Below are 14,247 nucleotides of genomic sequence, written 5' to 3'. Positions count from 1 at the left end.
GTTGGTAACTATTGCTGCTTTTAAGATTCTCTCCTTATCTTTAATCTTGGGTAATGTCATTATGATGTGCCTTGGTGTATGCTTCCTTGGGTCCAACTTCTTTGGGACTGAGTTTTCTGGACTTCCTGGAACACTATTTCCTTTGCCAGAATGGGGAAGTTCTCCTTCATTATTTATTCAAATAAGTTTTCAATTTCTTCCTCTTCCTCTTCTCCTTCTGGCACCCCTGTGATTTGGATGTTGGAACATTTAAAGTTGTCCTGGAGATTCCTAAGCCTCTCCTCAATTTTTTTGAATTCTCATTTCTTCATTCTGTTCTGTTTGAATGCTTCTTTCTTCCTTCTGCTCCAAACCATTGATTTGAGTTCCACTTTCCTTCCCTTCAATGTTGGTTCCCTGTACATTTTTTCTTTATTTCACTTTCCATAGCCTTTACTTTTTCCTGTATTTTGCAACCATACTCAACCAGTTCTGTGAACATCCTGATTACTAGTGTTTTGAACTGTGCATCAGATAGATTGGCTATCTCTTTATCACTTAATTGTATTTTTTCTGGAGCTTTGATCTGTTTTTCATTTCAGCCTTTTTTTATTTTTATTTTTTTTTGTCTCAAAGCACCTGTTACATAGTAAGGGGTGGAGCTTTAGGTATTCACCAGGGTGGGACCACCTACATTGCTGCATTGTGATGCTGTATGTGAAGGAGAGATCCAAGAGGGAATAGTGCCACTTGCTTAGCTCTCCAACGGCTTTCAGTCACTTCCCTGCTACCCACAAGCAAATTGGACCCGTCTGGTGCTGATTCCCAGGTGGGTGGGTTTGTGTATGTTCTCGGACCCTGTGGGTCTCTCCAACAAACTCTCCTATGAGGCTATGAGTTTCTCCTGCTGCCTCAACCTCCACAGGTTTTTCTGGTCAGAGGTTTTGAGGCTTTATTTCCCTGTGCTGGAACCCTGGGTTGTATGGTCTGTCTTGTTCCCCAGTTATTCCTCCTGGTTTATCCACATGCAAATGTGGGACTGCCCAGTCTGCCAACTGCCACCTCACCCACCTTGATCCTCCAGCCACCGCCTTGCCACTACTCCTTTCTATCCTGGCTGCCCATCTCCACCCCTCCTGTCAGTCTGGATGAATGTTTCTTTTTAATTCCTTGGTTGTTGGACTTCCATACAGTTCAGTTCTCTGGCAGCTTTGGATATTTTTTGTTTTTAAATTTGTCGTTCTTCTTTTGGTTGTGTGAAGAGGCAAAGTCTATCTACCTATGCTTCCATCTTGGCTGGAAGTTATTTATTTTTATTTTTTTTAAGATTTTAATTTATTCATTTTTAGAGAGGGAATGGGAAGGAAAAAGAGAGGGAGAGAAACACCAATGTGTGGTTGCCTCTTATGCGCCCCCTACTGGGCACCTGTCCTGCAACCCAGGTATGCGACCCTTTGGTTCGCAGGCAGGCACTCAATCCACTGAGCCACACCAGCCAGGGTGCATTCATTTTTTTAAATTGAGTTGAAATTCACATAACAAAATTAACCATTTTAAGTGCAATTTTTATTAATATTTACATGTGTATTGCATACTTATATATACATGCTATATATTTACATTTACATAGCATATATTCATATTCATATTTATACATCATCTACAATTATGTATCTAATATTTATGTTACATAATCACATTTATAGAAAATATATTCATATTTGCATGTATATACTATTTATAATTATATATAATTTATAATTAACATATTTATTACATACTTACATTTACAACATAAATATATTCATACTGACAATCATGGTCAGTGGCATTTAATACATTCACAGTGATGTGCACCATTACTTTTATGTTGCTCAAAAACATCTGCATCACCCGAAAAAGAAAGCTCATCCCCATTAGTGGTCACCCCCATTCCTGCCCCAGCCCCTGGCAACCACTCACCTGCTTCCTGTCTCTGGAGTTGCCTGTCCTGGATGTGCCCCATACGTGGAGCCACACATGGTGTGGCCTTCTGTGTCTGGCTGCTCTCAGCACCATATGCTTGAGGCTCATCCATGTTGTGGCGGGTGTCAGAGCTTTGCTCCTTTTCATGACTGCTTTTGTGGTCATCGTGATCTTTATAAACATTGTGTTAAAATGCTACTTTTTAAAATTGAATCATTGGAGTGACCTTGGTTAATCACATTAATTTCATGTGTATAATTCTGTGATACGTCATCTGTATATTGTGTTGTGTGCTCACCACTGAAAGTGTAGCCTCCCTCCATCACCATATATTTCACCCCCTTTACCCTCTCCAGCCTCCCTCCCAACCCCTGCCCCTCTGGTGACCACCGTACTGTTGTCTGTGTCTAGGACTTTGCTTTTTGTTTTGTTTGTTCATCTGCTGCTGTCTGTTTCATATGCCACGTATGAGTGAAATCACATGTTTCTTGTCCTTTTTCATCTGACTAATTTCCCTTAGCATGATTACTCTCAGGATCCATCCACGCTGTCACAAGTGGCAGTATTTCATCCTTTATTACAACCGAGTAGTATTGCACTGCATATATGTCCCTCATCTTCTCTATTTATTCATCCACTGAACAGCACTTCGGTTGTTTCCATGCCTTGGCCAGTGTGAACAGTACTTCAGTGTGAATAGGGGTAGATATATCTTTATGAATAAGTGTTTTCAAATGTTTTGAATAGGTACCCAGAAGAGGGATTGCTGGGTCACATGGCAGCTCCATTCTCAATTTTTTGAGGAGCTTCCATACTGTTTTCATACTGGCTGCACCAATTTACGTTCCCACCAGCAGTGCGCAAAGATTCCCTCTTCTCCACATCCTCCCCAACGCTTGTTATTCCTTCTGGGGTTGATAAAAGCCCCTCTAACAGGTGTGAGGTGATACCCTTTGTGGTTTTGATTTGCATTTCCTTTATAGCTAGTGAAGTTGAACAACTTTTCCTGGATCTGTTGGCCATTTATGTCTTCTTGGGAAAAATGTCTATTCAGGCTCTCTGCCCATTTTTAAAATAAGATTGTTCTTTGTTGTTGTTGAGTTGTAGGAATTCTATATATTTTTTGCGTATTAGGTCCTCATCAGAGGTATTGTTTGCAAATATCTCCCATTCGGTTGGTTGCCTTTTTCTTTTGTTGATGGTTTCTTTTGTGTGCAGAAACTTTTTAGTTTGATGTAGTCCCATTCATTTATTTTTGCTTTTACTTCCCTTTCCTTTAGGGTTGAGTTCATAAAATCTTCTCTGAGACCAAATTCCATTAAGTTTAGGACATATGTTTTCATCTCTGTGCTTTCATTGTTTTAGGCCTTCCATTTCAGTCTTCAGCCCACTCAGAGGTAATTCTTGTGTGTGTTCTCAGACAGCAGTTCAGCTTCATTCTTTCGCTTGCAGCTTTCCCATTTTCCTGACACCATCACCGAAGTGGCTTACTTTTCTCTGTTGTATGTTTTTGGCTCCTTTGTCAAAAATTAGTTGCTCATATACATGTGGGTTTATTTCTGGGCTCTCAATTTTGTTCCATTGGTCTGTGTGTCTTTTTTGGTCAGTACCATACTGTTTTGATTATTGTAGCTTTGTAGTATATTTTGCAGCCAGGGAGGCCGATACCTCTGGCTTTGTCCTTTTTTCTCAGGATTGCTTAGGCAATTTGGGCTTTTGCAGTTCTATACAAATCTGATAATTTTTTGTTCTATTTCTTTGAAAAAAATGTCATTGCAATTTTCATGAGGATTACATTAAATCTGTATATTGCTTTAAGTAATGTGGCCATTTTAACTGAGTCTTCTAATTCATGAACACGGAGTATCCATTTCTTTGTGGCTTCTTCAATTTCTTTCAACAATGTGAAATACTACTTATTATTTATTTTGATGGCTGAGTTTTTGGCCCCCTGTTTAAAATCCCACTTCTGGACTCTGGTCATTGCCTCCTCGGGGCTTCTGTTGGTGTCTAAGTGCTGCTGACCCAGGTTGTCAGCAACTTAAAAAAAGATCACAAGGCGTAGGAGAAAAAGTGGCTCCATATGGAGGGTCAGGCATGGGGGCTGTGTGGACCTCTCTCCTTGGTGTGTCTTGGCAGGTACGCGGGCCCCATGGAGCGGGCTGGAGCAGAAAGCATCCTCACCAACCGCTCAGACGGGACGTTCTTGGTGCGGCAGAGGGTGAAGGACGCAGCGGAATATGCCATCAGCATTAAGTAACTCCTCCCTCCCTGGCCTGCCTCCCCTGTGACCTGTGTGACTGAGGTGCCTGGCGGGAAGGGGATGTAGTCACAAGAGCCACCTTTAACTAACCCCTGGGGTCCTGGGCGCTTTAAAAAAATTATTTCCTGTAAATGACTGACACCCTACAAGAAAGAGAGAGGCTTCCTAGGGAGCCTCCAAAAGGTGTTGCCCTAGGAAGAGCAGAACATCACCGGAACCAGAATGTCTCTCAAGCTTCCCTGGTTGCTGAGTGCAGCCTCCTGCTCACGGTGCCTCATTTCCTCCCAGGTTTCCTAAGTTAGTCTGGCACCTCCAGCGGGGCTTCCCTTGTGCGAATCTTTTGCTGCCTGGGTCTCCAGAGAGTTTGCATGTGTTTCTGTGGGACTCACCAGCAGGTTAATTTCTTTTTTAGTTAAAAAAAGTTTTAGGTTAATTCCTTAGTTTCCCAGATCACACAGATGGTTTTAGTTCAAACCTCTGACAATGGAGAAATAAAATGGAACAAGCACTGCTGGGAGATTCACTCCAAATAGAGTCGGGAGGCTCTTGGGGAAGTGGGGCCTCGGCACCACTCGGGCCTCGGTCTCAGAGCTGCTGTTCAGCGGCCGGCCTGCTGCTCCACTCAGCCCGAGCGAGCCACGAACGTCCTGGCACAACAGCTCTACCTGCACACATGTGCACCTGCCCTCCTCCTTGTAGTTTTCACCCCCTCAGGTTGCATGCTTAAACTCAGGGAGTCCTGGTATCCTAGCCCTCGGTCCTTCATTTGCAGGAAAGAAAGAATTACGCTTTGGGGTTTTTTCCTTTACAGACCCTGCCTTTCTTCATTCTCCCCTGGAGCACAATTTTTGGTTGATACCTGAATAATCTGTGTTTCCAGGGCTGCAACTTTTTGCCCGGATAAATGCCTTTTGTTCTTTATTACAGCCTGACCCTCGCCTTGGTTGACACCCCAAACCTACATAAGGGCAGACTGAGGTTATGAATTTGCAAGGGTGACTTTCTGTTTTGGGGCTGAGACAGACAAGCGTTTCATTGTCCCGGGCTGTGCTGATGGGTGGTGTTCTTCTAGCCCACCTCTTTTTCTGCAGGCGTAGCTTTTTGGCAGCCCAGCCCTATTGGGTGTGGGTGGGTCTCAGGCCAACTCTCCACCTTAGAGGTAACTCTTCTCTTGTCTCTGTGAACTTGGGGACAGAAGCTTCTTGGTTGCCAAAGTCAGCAAACTCCTTAGGGTGGCGGTTCATACTTACTGCTTAGTTTTTAGTTTTGTCCTTATTTTTGGCATCTGGGCATTTCCCTTACTTTGTTTTTTGAGGACTCAGCACTTTTCTCCTCAGCATTTCCAGGGGTTTTCTGTAGCAGCAGGAGGTTTAGTTTTCTAGTTCTCCATCCTGGCAGACGTGACCATCTTTTCCCCGTTCTGATGTCCCTGTGGTCCACTGTGTTGGTGACAGTGTGGGCTCGTCCCGTCTACTGTAGAACAGCGGGTTTCAGCCTCTTGCATCTCATGGTGCACATAAGCTAATTACTAAAATTCTGCAGCACACCAAAAATTGTATCTTTTGACCATCTGACAAAAAATAGGTCTAATTTTGATTCATTCACATGGACAGCTATTGTCATGGTGGCTGTTGTCATTTTTTTACTTGGCATTTTAAGGGAAAAGTTTGAGTGCCCCTGACTCAACAGTCAAGTGTCACATGTTTTAAAAAATCTCACGGCCCGCCAGTGTGCCTCTTGTGGTTGAAAATTGCTGCTCTAGAACATCCCTTTCTTTACAAGGTCCCTCTGACTTCTCAACAACCCTGTGAGTCCAGAAAGATCATTCCTATTGTCCAAGAAGATCTGAAGCCTTAAGGGAAGAAGTGAAGAAGTGTAGGCTGAGAGCAGGGAAGGGACAGTAGGAGGTAGCTTCAGCCCCTGGGCCCAGTGGCCTCTCCCTGAAGTGGCCAAGATTGCTTTTTCCATGGTTGGGGTGTAGCCTGGGTCCCCAGCTTCAGGGCTCAATGACCATCTGACCCTCTCTCTCACTGCATCCAGGTATAATGTTGAAGTCAAACACATTAAAATCATGACGGCAGAAGGACTATACCGGATCACAGAAAAGAAGGCTTTCCGAGGGCTGACGGTAAGGGCCAGTCTTCCCCTAACTCCGGCCTCCCAGGATTCAGGCAGGACCCTCCCTGAAGCGCCATCTTGGGACTGCCTCCTGCTTATCCATCCATACGCACAGTGGCCCCTCCAAGGGCACTCTGCATCAATGGGCCTTAAATTCAACACCCTAATGACCAATGATGATGTAGTGGTGGTGATAATAAGAATAAGAATAAGAATAAGAATAAGTAACAACAGAGAGCGTTTATAGAGTACTTACTGAGTACTTCTTATTGCCTGATCCTTTTCCCCCTCTCTGCCTGCCCCTCCCCACTGATAACCCTCCTTGTGATCTCCATTTCTGTGATCCTGCTCCTGTTTTAGTTGTTTGCTTAGTTTCTGTTTCTGTTTTTTTAGGTTTGGTTGTTGATAGTTGTGAGTTTGTTGTCATTTTACTGTTTGTATTTCTGATCTTCTTTTTCTTAGATAAGTCTCTTTAACATTTCATATAATAAAGGCTTGGTGATGGTGAACTCCTTTAACTTGACCTTATCCGTGAATCACTTTATCTGCCCTCCCATTCTAAATGATAGCTTTGCTGGATACAGTAATCCTGGATGTAGGTCCTTGCCTTTGGGGGAAACAGGTTTCGATCTCATCTAGTGTCACAGAAGAGCAGAGTCCTCGTTTCTCTGACTTGAAGACTTAGCCCTTCCTAATCTGTTTAATGATCATCTGAGAATTCTGATGCCTTTCAAGTGGTATTGTTTCTGTTTGGAGGCCTGTAGCTTTGGACTGTCAGTTAGGCATTTTAGCCCATTGGTTTAAGGCACATGAATCTTACCCATGGTCTGTGGATTCTCGAAATCGAGAAAATCCAGAATCATGCACATACCTGCCATTTTTTTGGAGAGGGGTATCTCAGATTTCACTTCATCCTTACAGGGACCGCTGCCCCCCTCCCCCCTGCCCCCCCCACCCTGCCAGAGGGTTAGGGAGTGTTAATTTATTCCACCAATGTTTTTCTCCCAACTTTTTATTCTTAAAAATTCCACCCACTTCCATTTTTTATTTCTGAGAAAATTTCTGGAAAGTGATTGGAAAAATGTAATGGACATCTGTAAGCCTTTCACCTACACTTATTGTTAATATTCTGTTTTGCTTTCTCTTTGTACACACACACATTCACATTTATTCTGAACTTTACTTAAGAGTAACTTGCGGATATCAAGGTCCTTCACCCACAGATACTTTGGCCTGAGTATCTGAAGAGCCGAGACACACTCATACCTCACCACACTATTATCATCACACTCAGGAAGTTGAACACTGATGCAAAATTATTATCTAGTATACATTCCATTTTCTAAACTTTTTGATTGCTCTGGTTATGTCTTTTATAACTGTTTTTCCTCCTAGGTTATAATCACAGATTACACATTACATTCAGTTTTTATCTCCTTCCTCTCTTTTAGTTTGCCATAGTTCCCCAGTCCTTTCTTTATTTTTGGTCTTTCGTGATACTGGTGTCAACTGATGGTCCTTGGTGGTAATGCAACACCAACAGGAATAGTATAGCTGGATAAACAGCATGGCTGTATGGTAACCCTGGGACCAAGAGGCCACAGACTAGGTCCCTCTCTGGCTAACAGCTCTGCTCTGCTCCAAGCCCATCTCCAGGGTTTCAGTTCTGCCAGAGCAATGTACCCTTCAATCTTGTTGAAATAGGAAAATATACTCCCAGAGGCACTGGGGAGCAGGCTTATATAGACAGAGCCTCATCCCTAGCCCCTGATTGGTCTGTCCTCATGTAAGTGAGGGCTCCTGATTCTCACACTTTGATTGGTTCAAAAGGCACTGTCCTGATTGGTCAGGATAGAGCTGCTCTGGTTGGGCAGACCTGCACAGATCTGACTGGATGGGAAAAGCCTCAGTCTTATTGGTTGAAATAGGAGTCCAGGAATTCCTTTATAAGCACTGGCTCAGATGGCAGAAACACTGTACAGGCAGGCAGTTCAGTGCAGAGGCAGGTAGTTTAGTGAGGGCTTCTCCCTGAGTGCAGTTTGCAAGAGATCCCTGTGTAGAAATGGTTGCTAAGATCATTTTTTAAAAAATTTGAGCCCATTTAGCTACCAGGAGCCTTTCTTAGTAGGTATCTTTGTTCTCAGGGTCCACACTGGCAACTTCAGAATCTAGAATTCTAAAATGCAAACATTTGTTTTACAGAATGTCACTTAGTTATGACTTGCTTGGTTGTTTACTTATTATTAGATTCAGCTTGAGTGTTTGTGTAATAAATGTTCATGAGTGCAATGAATATGGGACTCAAATTCAGATCAGTCATATTTCAGGAGCCAGCTCTTACTTGCTCTGCTCTACTGCCTCCCCTGGGGCTGAATTCTGGACCCTCCCTTTTATAGCTGTGGGACCCGGGGCAAGGAACTTGGCTTCTGTGTGAGTCAGTTTCTTTATAAAATGAGGGTACCATGACCGTATTCACTTCTCATGATTATTAGGACATTTTGATGATGTGTGGTTGCGTCCTGGCCAGCACATGTTAGGTGCTTAATAGCATTTACTATTATAATTAATTATAAAAATAAGGCCCCTGGCACCCACTGAAGGCAGGTAGGTTTGATTTTTGGTGAGCTGGCCATTAGGCAAGTAGATTGTTGTATAAATTTATCATGAAGCAAATTGGTTATTAGAGGAACTGGCTTTAGGCAATGTGGTCTCTTTCCCATAAAATGGTCCTGGCTGTGCAAAAAGGGAATGAGGTTCCCATCATGAGGAGCATTCAAGGAATCCCTTGAGGGAGACCAGAAGTGGGGGCTGCTTGACATGAGGGATGGATGTGGCTCCTTCCAAGTCTGCCTTTTTGGGTTGGCCTGCTAGGATAGCATCTGTCCTGCTGTCTCCTGTCCAGGAGCTGGTGGAGTTTTACCAGCAGAATTCCCTAAAGGATTGCTTCAAGTCACTGGATACTACCCTACAGTTCCCCTTCAAGGAGCCTGAGAGGAGAACCATCAGCAAACCAGCAGGTAGGATGTCTCAGGCTGGGGACCTGCAGCCCTGGCTCCTTCCCGTCATGGAGGAGAAGTTTGGGAATACCATGGGCATTGCTTTCAGTGGGCATGCAGAGGTCGTGTCTGTGAATCACCAGGGACCCTTTCTATTCTTGTCTGTTCCTTTGCTCTTCAGTGGTTGGCATTCTCGTTTGCTTGCCTGGAAGGTGGGTCGGGGTAATTTTTTTGTATTTGGGAAGATGAGGACACCAGGGACCAGAACAATCCTCACCTGTAGCTTTTAAGCCTATATTTTTGTGATGATATCAAGGATTAATTACTATCTACAGCCGTCTCCTACAAAAAGGCAAGTCCTTCAGTTCACCTAACTTCCGCTTCCCTTAGTATATCTCACCACTGGGTTTGATGGGATTATCTGCAGTGTTGAGTATAGTTTCCTGTGACTTAAAATAATTATGACATGTATTTTGGGAATCCTTTCATGCATTCACTTGCAAATACAGTATCAAGAATTATTTAGACTATATTTCTTGTCTCCATGTTTTTCTTTATTTTTAAAATTCCTTTTTCTTTTTCAAATTTCATTTTTCTGGTGTGCATTCTAAAATACTATTTTCAGAAAATCTCATGAGTTGTGTAGTGTCTGAATTTTTTATGTCCAAACTTTTTTTAAAGAGGTATTAGAAATTAATTATTATTAAGCTGTTTTATTACTCAAAAAGCAAAACCAACATAACATCAGGACTCCAAGACAAAAATTGCTGCTAGTCACTCACCAAATCGAATAAATGTTTCTCTCTGCCTGCACATTACTGATGTGCCCTGGCATAGATATGGTGTTCAATCTTAGCATGTTTGCAGAAATACTACACATTAATTACGGTATCATTTGTACTACACTGTGAAAAGTTTTCTTTATGTCTCTTTTCCCCACTGCTTGTCTTTCTCCCATTTCCTCTCTTTTTTCAACTCTTGGTCCTTCTTAAAATTATTAATATTTAGCAACTTAGAGTGAATTTTTCCACATCATTCCTGTGTTTCTTTTACTATAAATATATCCAAACCATTTTTAAAAATTATAAATGGTACTCTAAATATGGGTGCTGGCTGGGCTGCAAGCATGATTTGGGGAGCACAACTGTGACCCCTCAGAGCACAGGGCGCCCAGCGCTCTGCACGGAGAAGCATGGGCCCTTCATCCTGGCATCACCCTCCTGAGAGCGCTGTCCTCCCACTGCCCCTGCACGGTGGGCCGGCATGTGCCCCGGGCCTTCCTGCCACCTCTGCTCTCCCCTACACAGCAGGGAGCACCAAGTATTTCGGCACAGCTAAGGTCCGCTACGACTTCTGTGCCCGGGACCGATCGGAGCTGAACCTCAAGGAGGGTGACATTGTCAAGATCCTTAACAAGAAGGGGCAGCAAGGCTGGTGGCGAGGGGAGATCTACGGCCGGGTGAGTCAGGGCGGAGCGTGGCACCTCAGGCAACCTGGCCTTGGTGTGCTGCGCTGGAACTGTGGGCTGGAGGAGGTGGGGAGTGGCTCACGTGGAGGTCTTCCCTGGGTCAGGGGAGGGAGGGGCACAGGGATTTCATTCATTGGTGCAATTTGCAGTTAGTTTTTGAGCACCTACTATGTGCCAGGCATTCTGCTGGGTGCTGAGGAGACAAAAATGAGCAAAGTACAATCACTTGCCCTCATGGCACCCAGTCTACTGAAGAGGACAAGCCTGTGACCAAGCAGTTACAATGCTGAGTGGTCAAAATTGCGATGGGGAATCACAGGGCAGCATGAGAGCCCAGGGGGACCCCTGATGCACCCTAGGAGCACGTCAGGACACCTTATTGTAGGGCAAGCTGATCATTGAGGCTTTTGTGCCTCTCTTGTTCTCTGTAGTATCACCAGTGCTTGGAACAGGGCCTGGCACACAGTAGGTGCTCAATAGATATTGAATACATGAAGAGGTAGAGCTGGGATTAACCACTTGTTCCTTTTGCATTCTTTTGCCTGCTTGAATTCAGACTGTCAGCAGAGACCTCAAGATTTCTCAAAAATGTTTCTGCCTGATTTTTATTTTTGTCTTACAAAGGCAGAGAGTCTTCTTTATGTCATCTGTTGATGAATTCCTAGCCTCTAGAATACTGCCTCACTTGTAATGGTTTCTCAGAAATAATTATGGAATAAAGACAAGGAAATGGGTTAAGAACTTACATTCTACTGAGGGGGAACATATGTGAAAAAGTGACCCAGATAATTGCTTAGGTGAAAAGTTTTGTTAAAAACCATGGAGTGTGTATTAGAAGACCACTAGGTTTTAGGGAGCCTTGTGGTGTGTTCAGGAAAGTCTGAACTGTAAAACATCCATCCATGCATCCATCCATCCACCCATCCATCAATCATTCCATCCATCTATGCATTTATCCATGCATCCATCCACCCATCCATCATTCCATCCATCCATCCATAATTCCATCCATTCATCCGTCCATGCATCCTGTCAACAAATATTAAGTATCTGCTGTGTGTCAGGAACTATTCTAAGCCCTGGGCACTCAATGGTGAATAAGACACAAAATCCCTGCCTTGTGGAGCTCACATTGTAGAGTGTGTGTGTGTGTGTGTGTGTGTGTGAAGCTGATAACAAGCTCATAAATGATAACCAGTACCATCAAATAAATGGCAATAAGTGTGTGGAGAAACTAAAGTGGAAAGGGGCTAAGGAGTGTTGGGGTGAGTGGGGTTTGCACTTTTAAAAGGGTGGCTGGGAAGTCCTTACTGAGAAGGTGATATGAGAGTAGAAACTGCAGGAGTTGGGAGGTGTCAGATGGGTGTGTATTGGAGAGGTATATTTTGAGGGGTGGAAGGTACGGCAGGTGCAAAGGCCCTGAGGTGGGAGGAAACCTGCCTGGTGTCGAGGAACAGCGTAGAGACTGCCCTGACTCCTTTCTCACCTCTTCCCAGGTTGGCTGGTTCCCCTCTAACTATGTGGAGGAGGATTATTCGGAATACTGCTGAGCGCTGGCGTACTGACAGAAAGACAAGGAACTGCAGGCTGTGATCCCAGGACGGGCAGGCTGCGTGGCCAGGGACTGTGACAGGTCCCAGCAGGCTGGGGATCCGAGATGGACTGCGGAGGGCCTGCGTCCAGTTGCCCGGTCTCCTGGGGTGATGCCCTGGCGTGGTTAATTTATGACACACTGATTTCCCCTTGGGTCTCCTAGGGATGGCAGGGCTCGAGGCAACGGCTTTGAATAAAATGATGGATGGAGGGACTGGTGTTGTTCAGAGGTGCTGGAAGGGGAGGGAGGGGAAGGGGTGCCGGGGCACAGACAAACCCACCCACCAAAACCTGCTTTTCAGCGTTACCACCTTTTGCGGCCACTTAACCCCCAGGAAATGGACCCCCAGGCAGCAGATTCTGGATCACAGAAACATAACTCATTTGCTTTTTCTATAATAGAACGCAGTTAGTGGTTGGAGCCCCTCTGATTCTGCTGAGTGGTAGACACCTCATCTGAGTTGGCTCTGGGTGTCCTTTGTCATTTCTCCCCAGGATCACGCTGACACCCCAGGGGCTTTGGCCCTGGGGTGTTGGGGAGGCTGCTGGGACCTGGTGGTTATCTTCTGTCGCCCTGCCATCTGCTGAGATGTCGTTGCATCTGCCTCACCTGGGGTCTTCTGGGTCTTCCACATCCCTCTGAGCATATCCAAGACATCTGGCTGTTTTTTCCTTAATTGTTGGGTGGGATGATTCTAGATCCTGGCTATTGCCCCGGTGTGGTTAGTAATCTCAATCCTTTTCACTCTCCAAAGCGTCCTGGTTGGGATGGTAAGTTATATTGTCACTGTCTTAGGTTGGGCTTTTGCAGAGCAGAGCCTGAGACAAGGATTTGAGTTTGGGGGAGGGGGCGGTAAAGTTTACCTGTGAGGTGGTCCCAGAAAGCATCCAGAAGGGAGTGAAGCAGATGAGGAAGTGAAGGGGCAAATACAAGAGCACAAATGAGCAGGTGACAGCTGTGGGCGATGAGGGCTCAGTCCTGCTGGGGACCCTGGAGTCGGTGCAGCAGGTGCCTGGGAGTGGAGGGCATGGGAGCTGGGGTCGTTCTTCCCCTGCTTCCATCAGTCATTGCTTAAGAGAGGCTTATAGGCAGGCAGTGCCTTGCCTGGTAGCTGGAAAACCACAGGCGTTTTTGGAGCCACTGACCTGCGTGTACGTCATCAGAGCTGGGGAGCTGCAAGTGGGGTGCCGACAGAGTCTGCTACGCTCTCTGCAAGAACAGAGACTGCAGGCTTCCCCCTTCACAGCCGTCCCTCCACAATGGGTGCCACCATGTGTGAGGTGTGGGGAAACCCTGGGGAGCTTGCTACAGCCTGGGATCCCAGGAAACATTCCTTCACGTCACCCTGAAGCCAGTTAGACGGGGTGGGCTGGTAGGATACAGGGATATACCCATCTCTGAGTTTAGCACCCTTCTTTCCCACCCAACTCTGCCCCTTCACCCGGGGGACCCTGGCCTATTTTGTTAAGACTTACATTTTTTAAATTGTGGCAAAAGACACAAAATTTATCACCCAACCAGCTTTATGCATACGGTTCAGAGCTGTGACGAAGATTCACACGTGTGCCACCAATCTCCAGCAGGCACAGAAACACACCTAAAACAGTGCCCCTCCACACACAACAGGCACCCTGAAACAGATGGAGAGGCAGATGGAGGAGGGTGTCCTCCCCTCCCCTGAAGACTAGCACACTCAGATGGTGACATCCATGTGTGAAGTCGATGGACAGACTCACATACAGGCAGATTTCCACTGGAACAGACATGTTTATGAACATTGCAGACAAGATGTTGCAAAGCAGGTAGGCCCAAATTAAAGCCAAAGCAGGCACTGCCTACCTGACCTTTGGCAGTAGTGCCCCTA

General features: G+C 45.2%; 1 protein-coding gene across 2 annotated transcripts in view; it reads left to right on the top strand.

Annotated features, from left to right (window-relative positions):
- The window catches only part of VAV1 (vav guanine nucleotide exchange factor 1), a 57,337-nt gene extending 44,744 nt beyond the window's left edge, over positions 1-12,593 (top strand). Inside the window, exons 23-27 of one of the 2 annotated variants that reach the window (XM_045831766.1) lie at positions 4,084-4,200; positions 6,248-6,335; positions 9,228-9,342; positions 10,632-10,780; positions 12,286-12,593. In XM_045831766.1, coding sequence (XP_045687722.1) covers positions 4,084-4,200; positions 6,248-6,335; positions 9,228-9,342; positions 10,632-10,780; positions 12,286-12,339 — 523 coding nt within the window. In that variant the 3' untranslated portion in view covers positions 12,340-12,593. Of the gene's footprint in view, positions 1-4,083; positions 4,201-6,247; positions 6,336-9,227; positions 9,343-10,628; positions 10,781-12,285 lie in introns of both variants that reach the window. The other variant, XM_045831765.1, reaches the window with a different exon arrangement.
- Positions 12,594-14,247: the final 1,654 nt, after the last annotated feature.

The sequence above is a fragment of the Phyllostomus hastatus genome, unplaced genomic scaffold (genome assembly GCF_019186645.2).
Source record: "Phyllostomus hastatus isolate PE091 unplaced genomic scaffold, TTU_PhHast_1.1 phas_contig_159, whole genome shotgun sequence".
NCBI lineage: Eukaryota > Metazoa > Chordata > Mammalia > Chiroptera > Phyllostomidae > Phyllostomus > Phyllostomus hastatus.
This window is presented reverse-complemented; position numbering and strand designations above follow the sequence as displayed.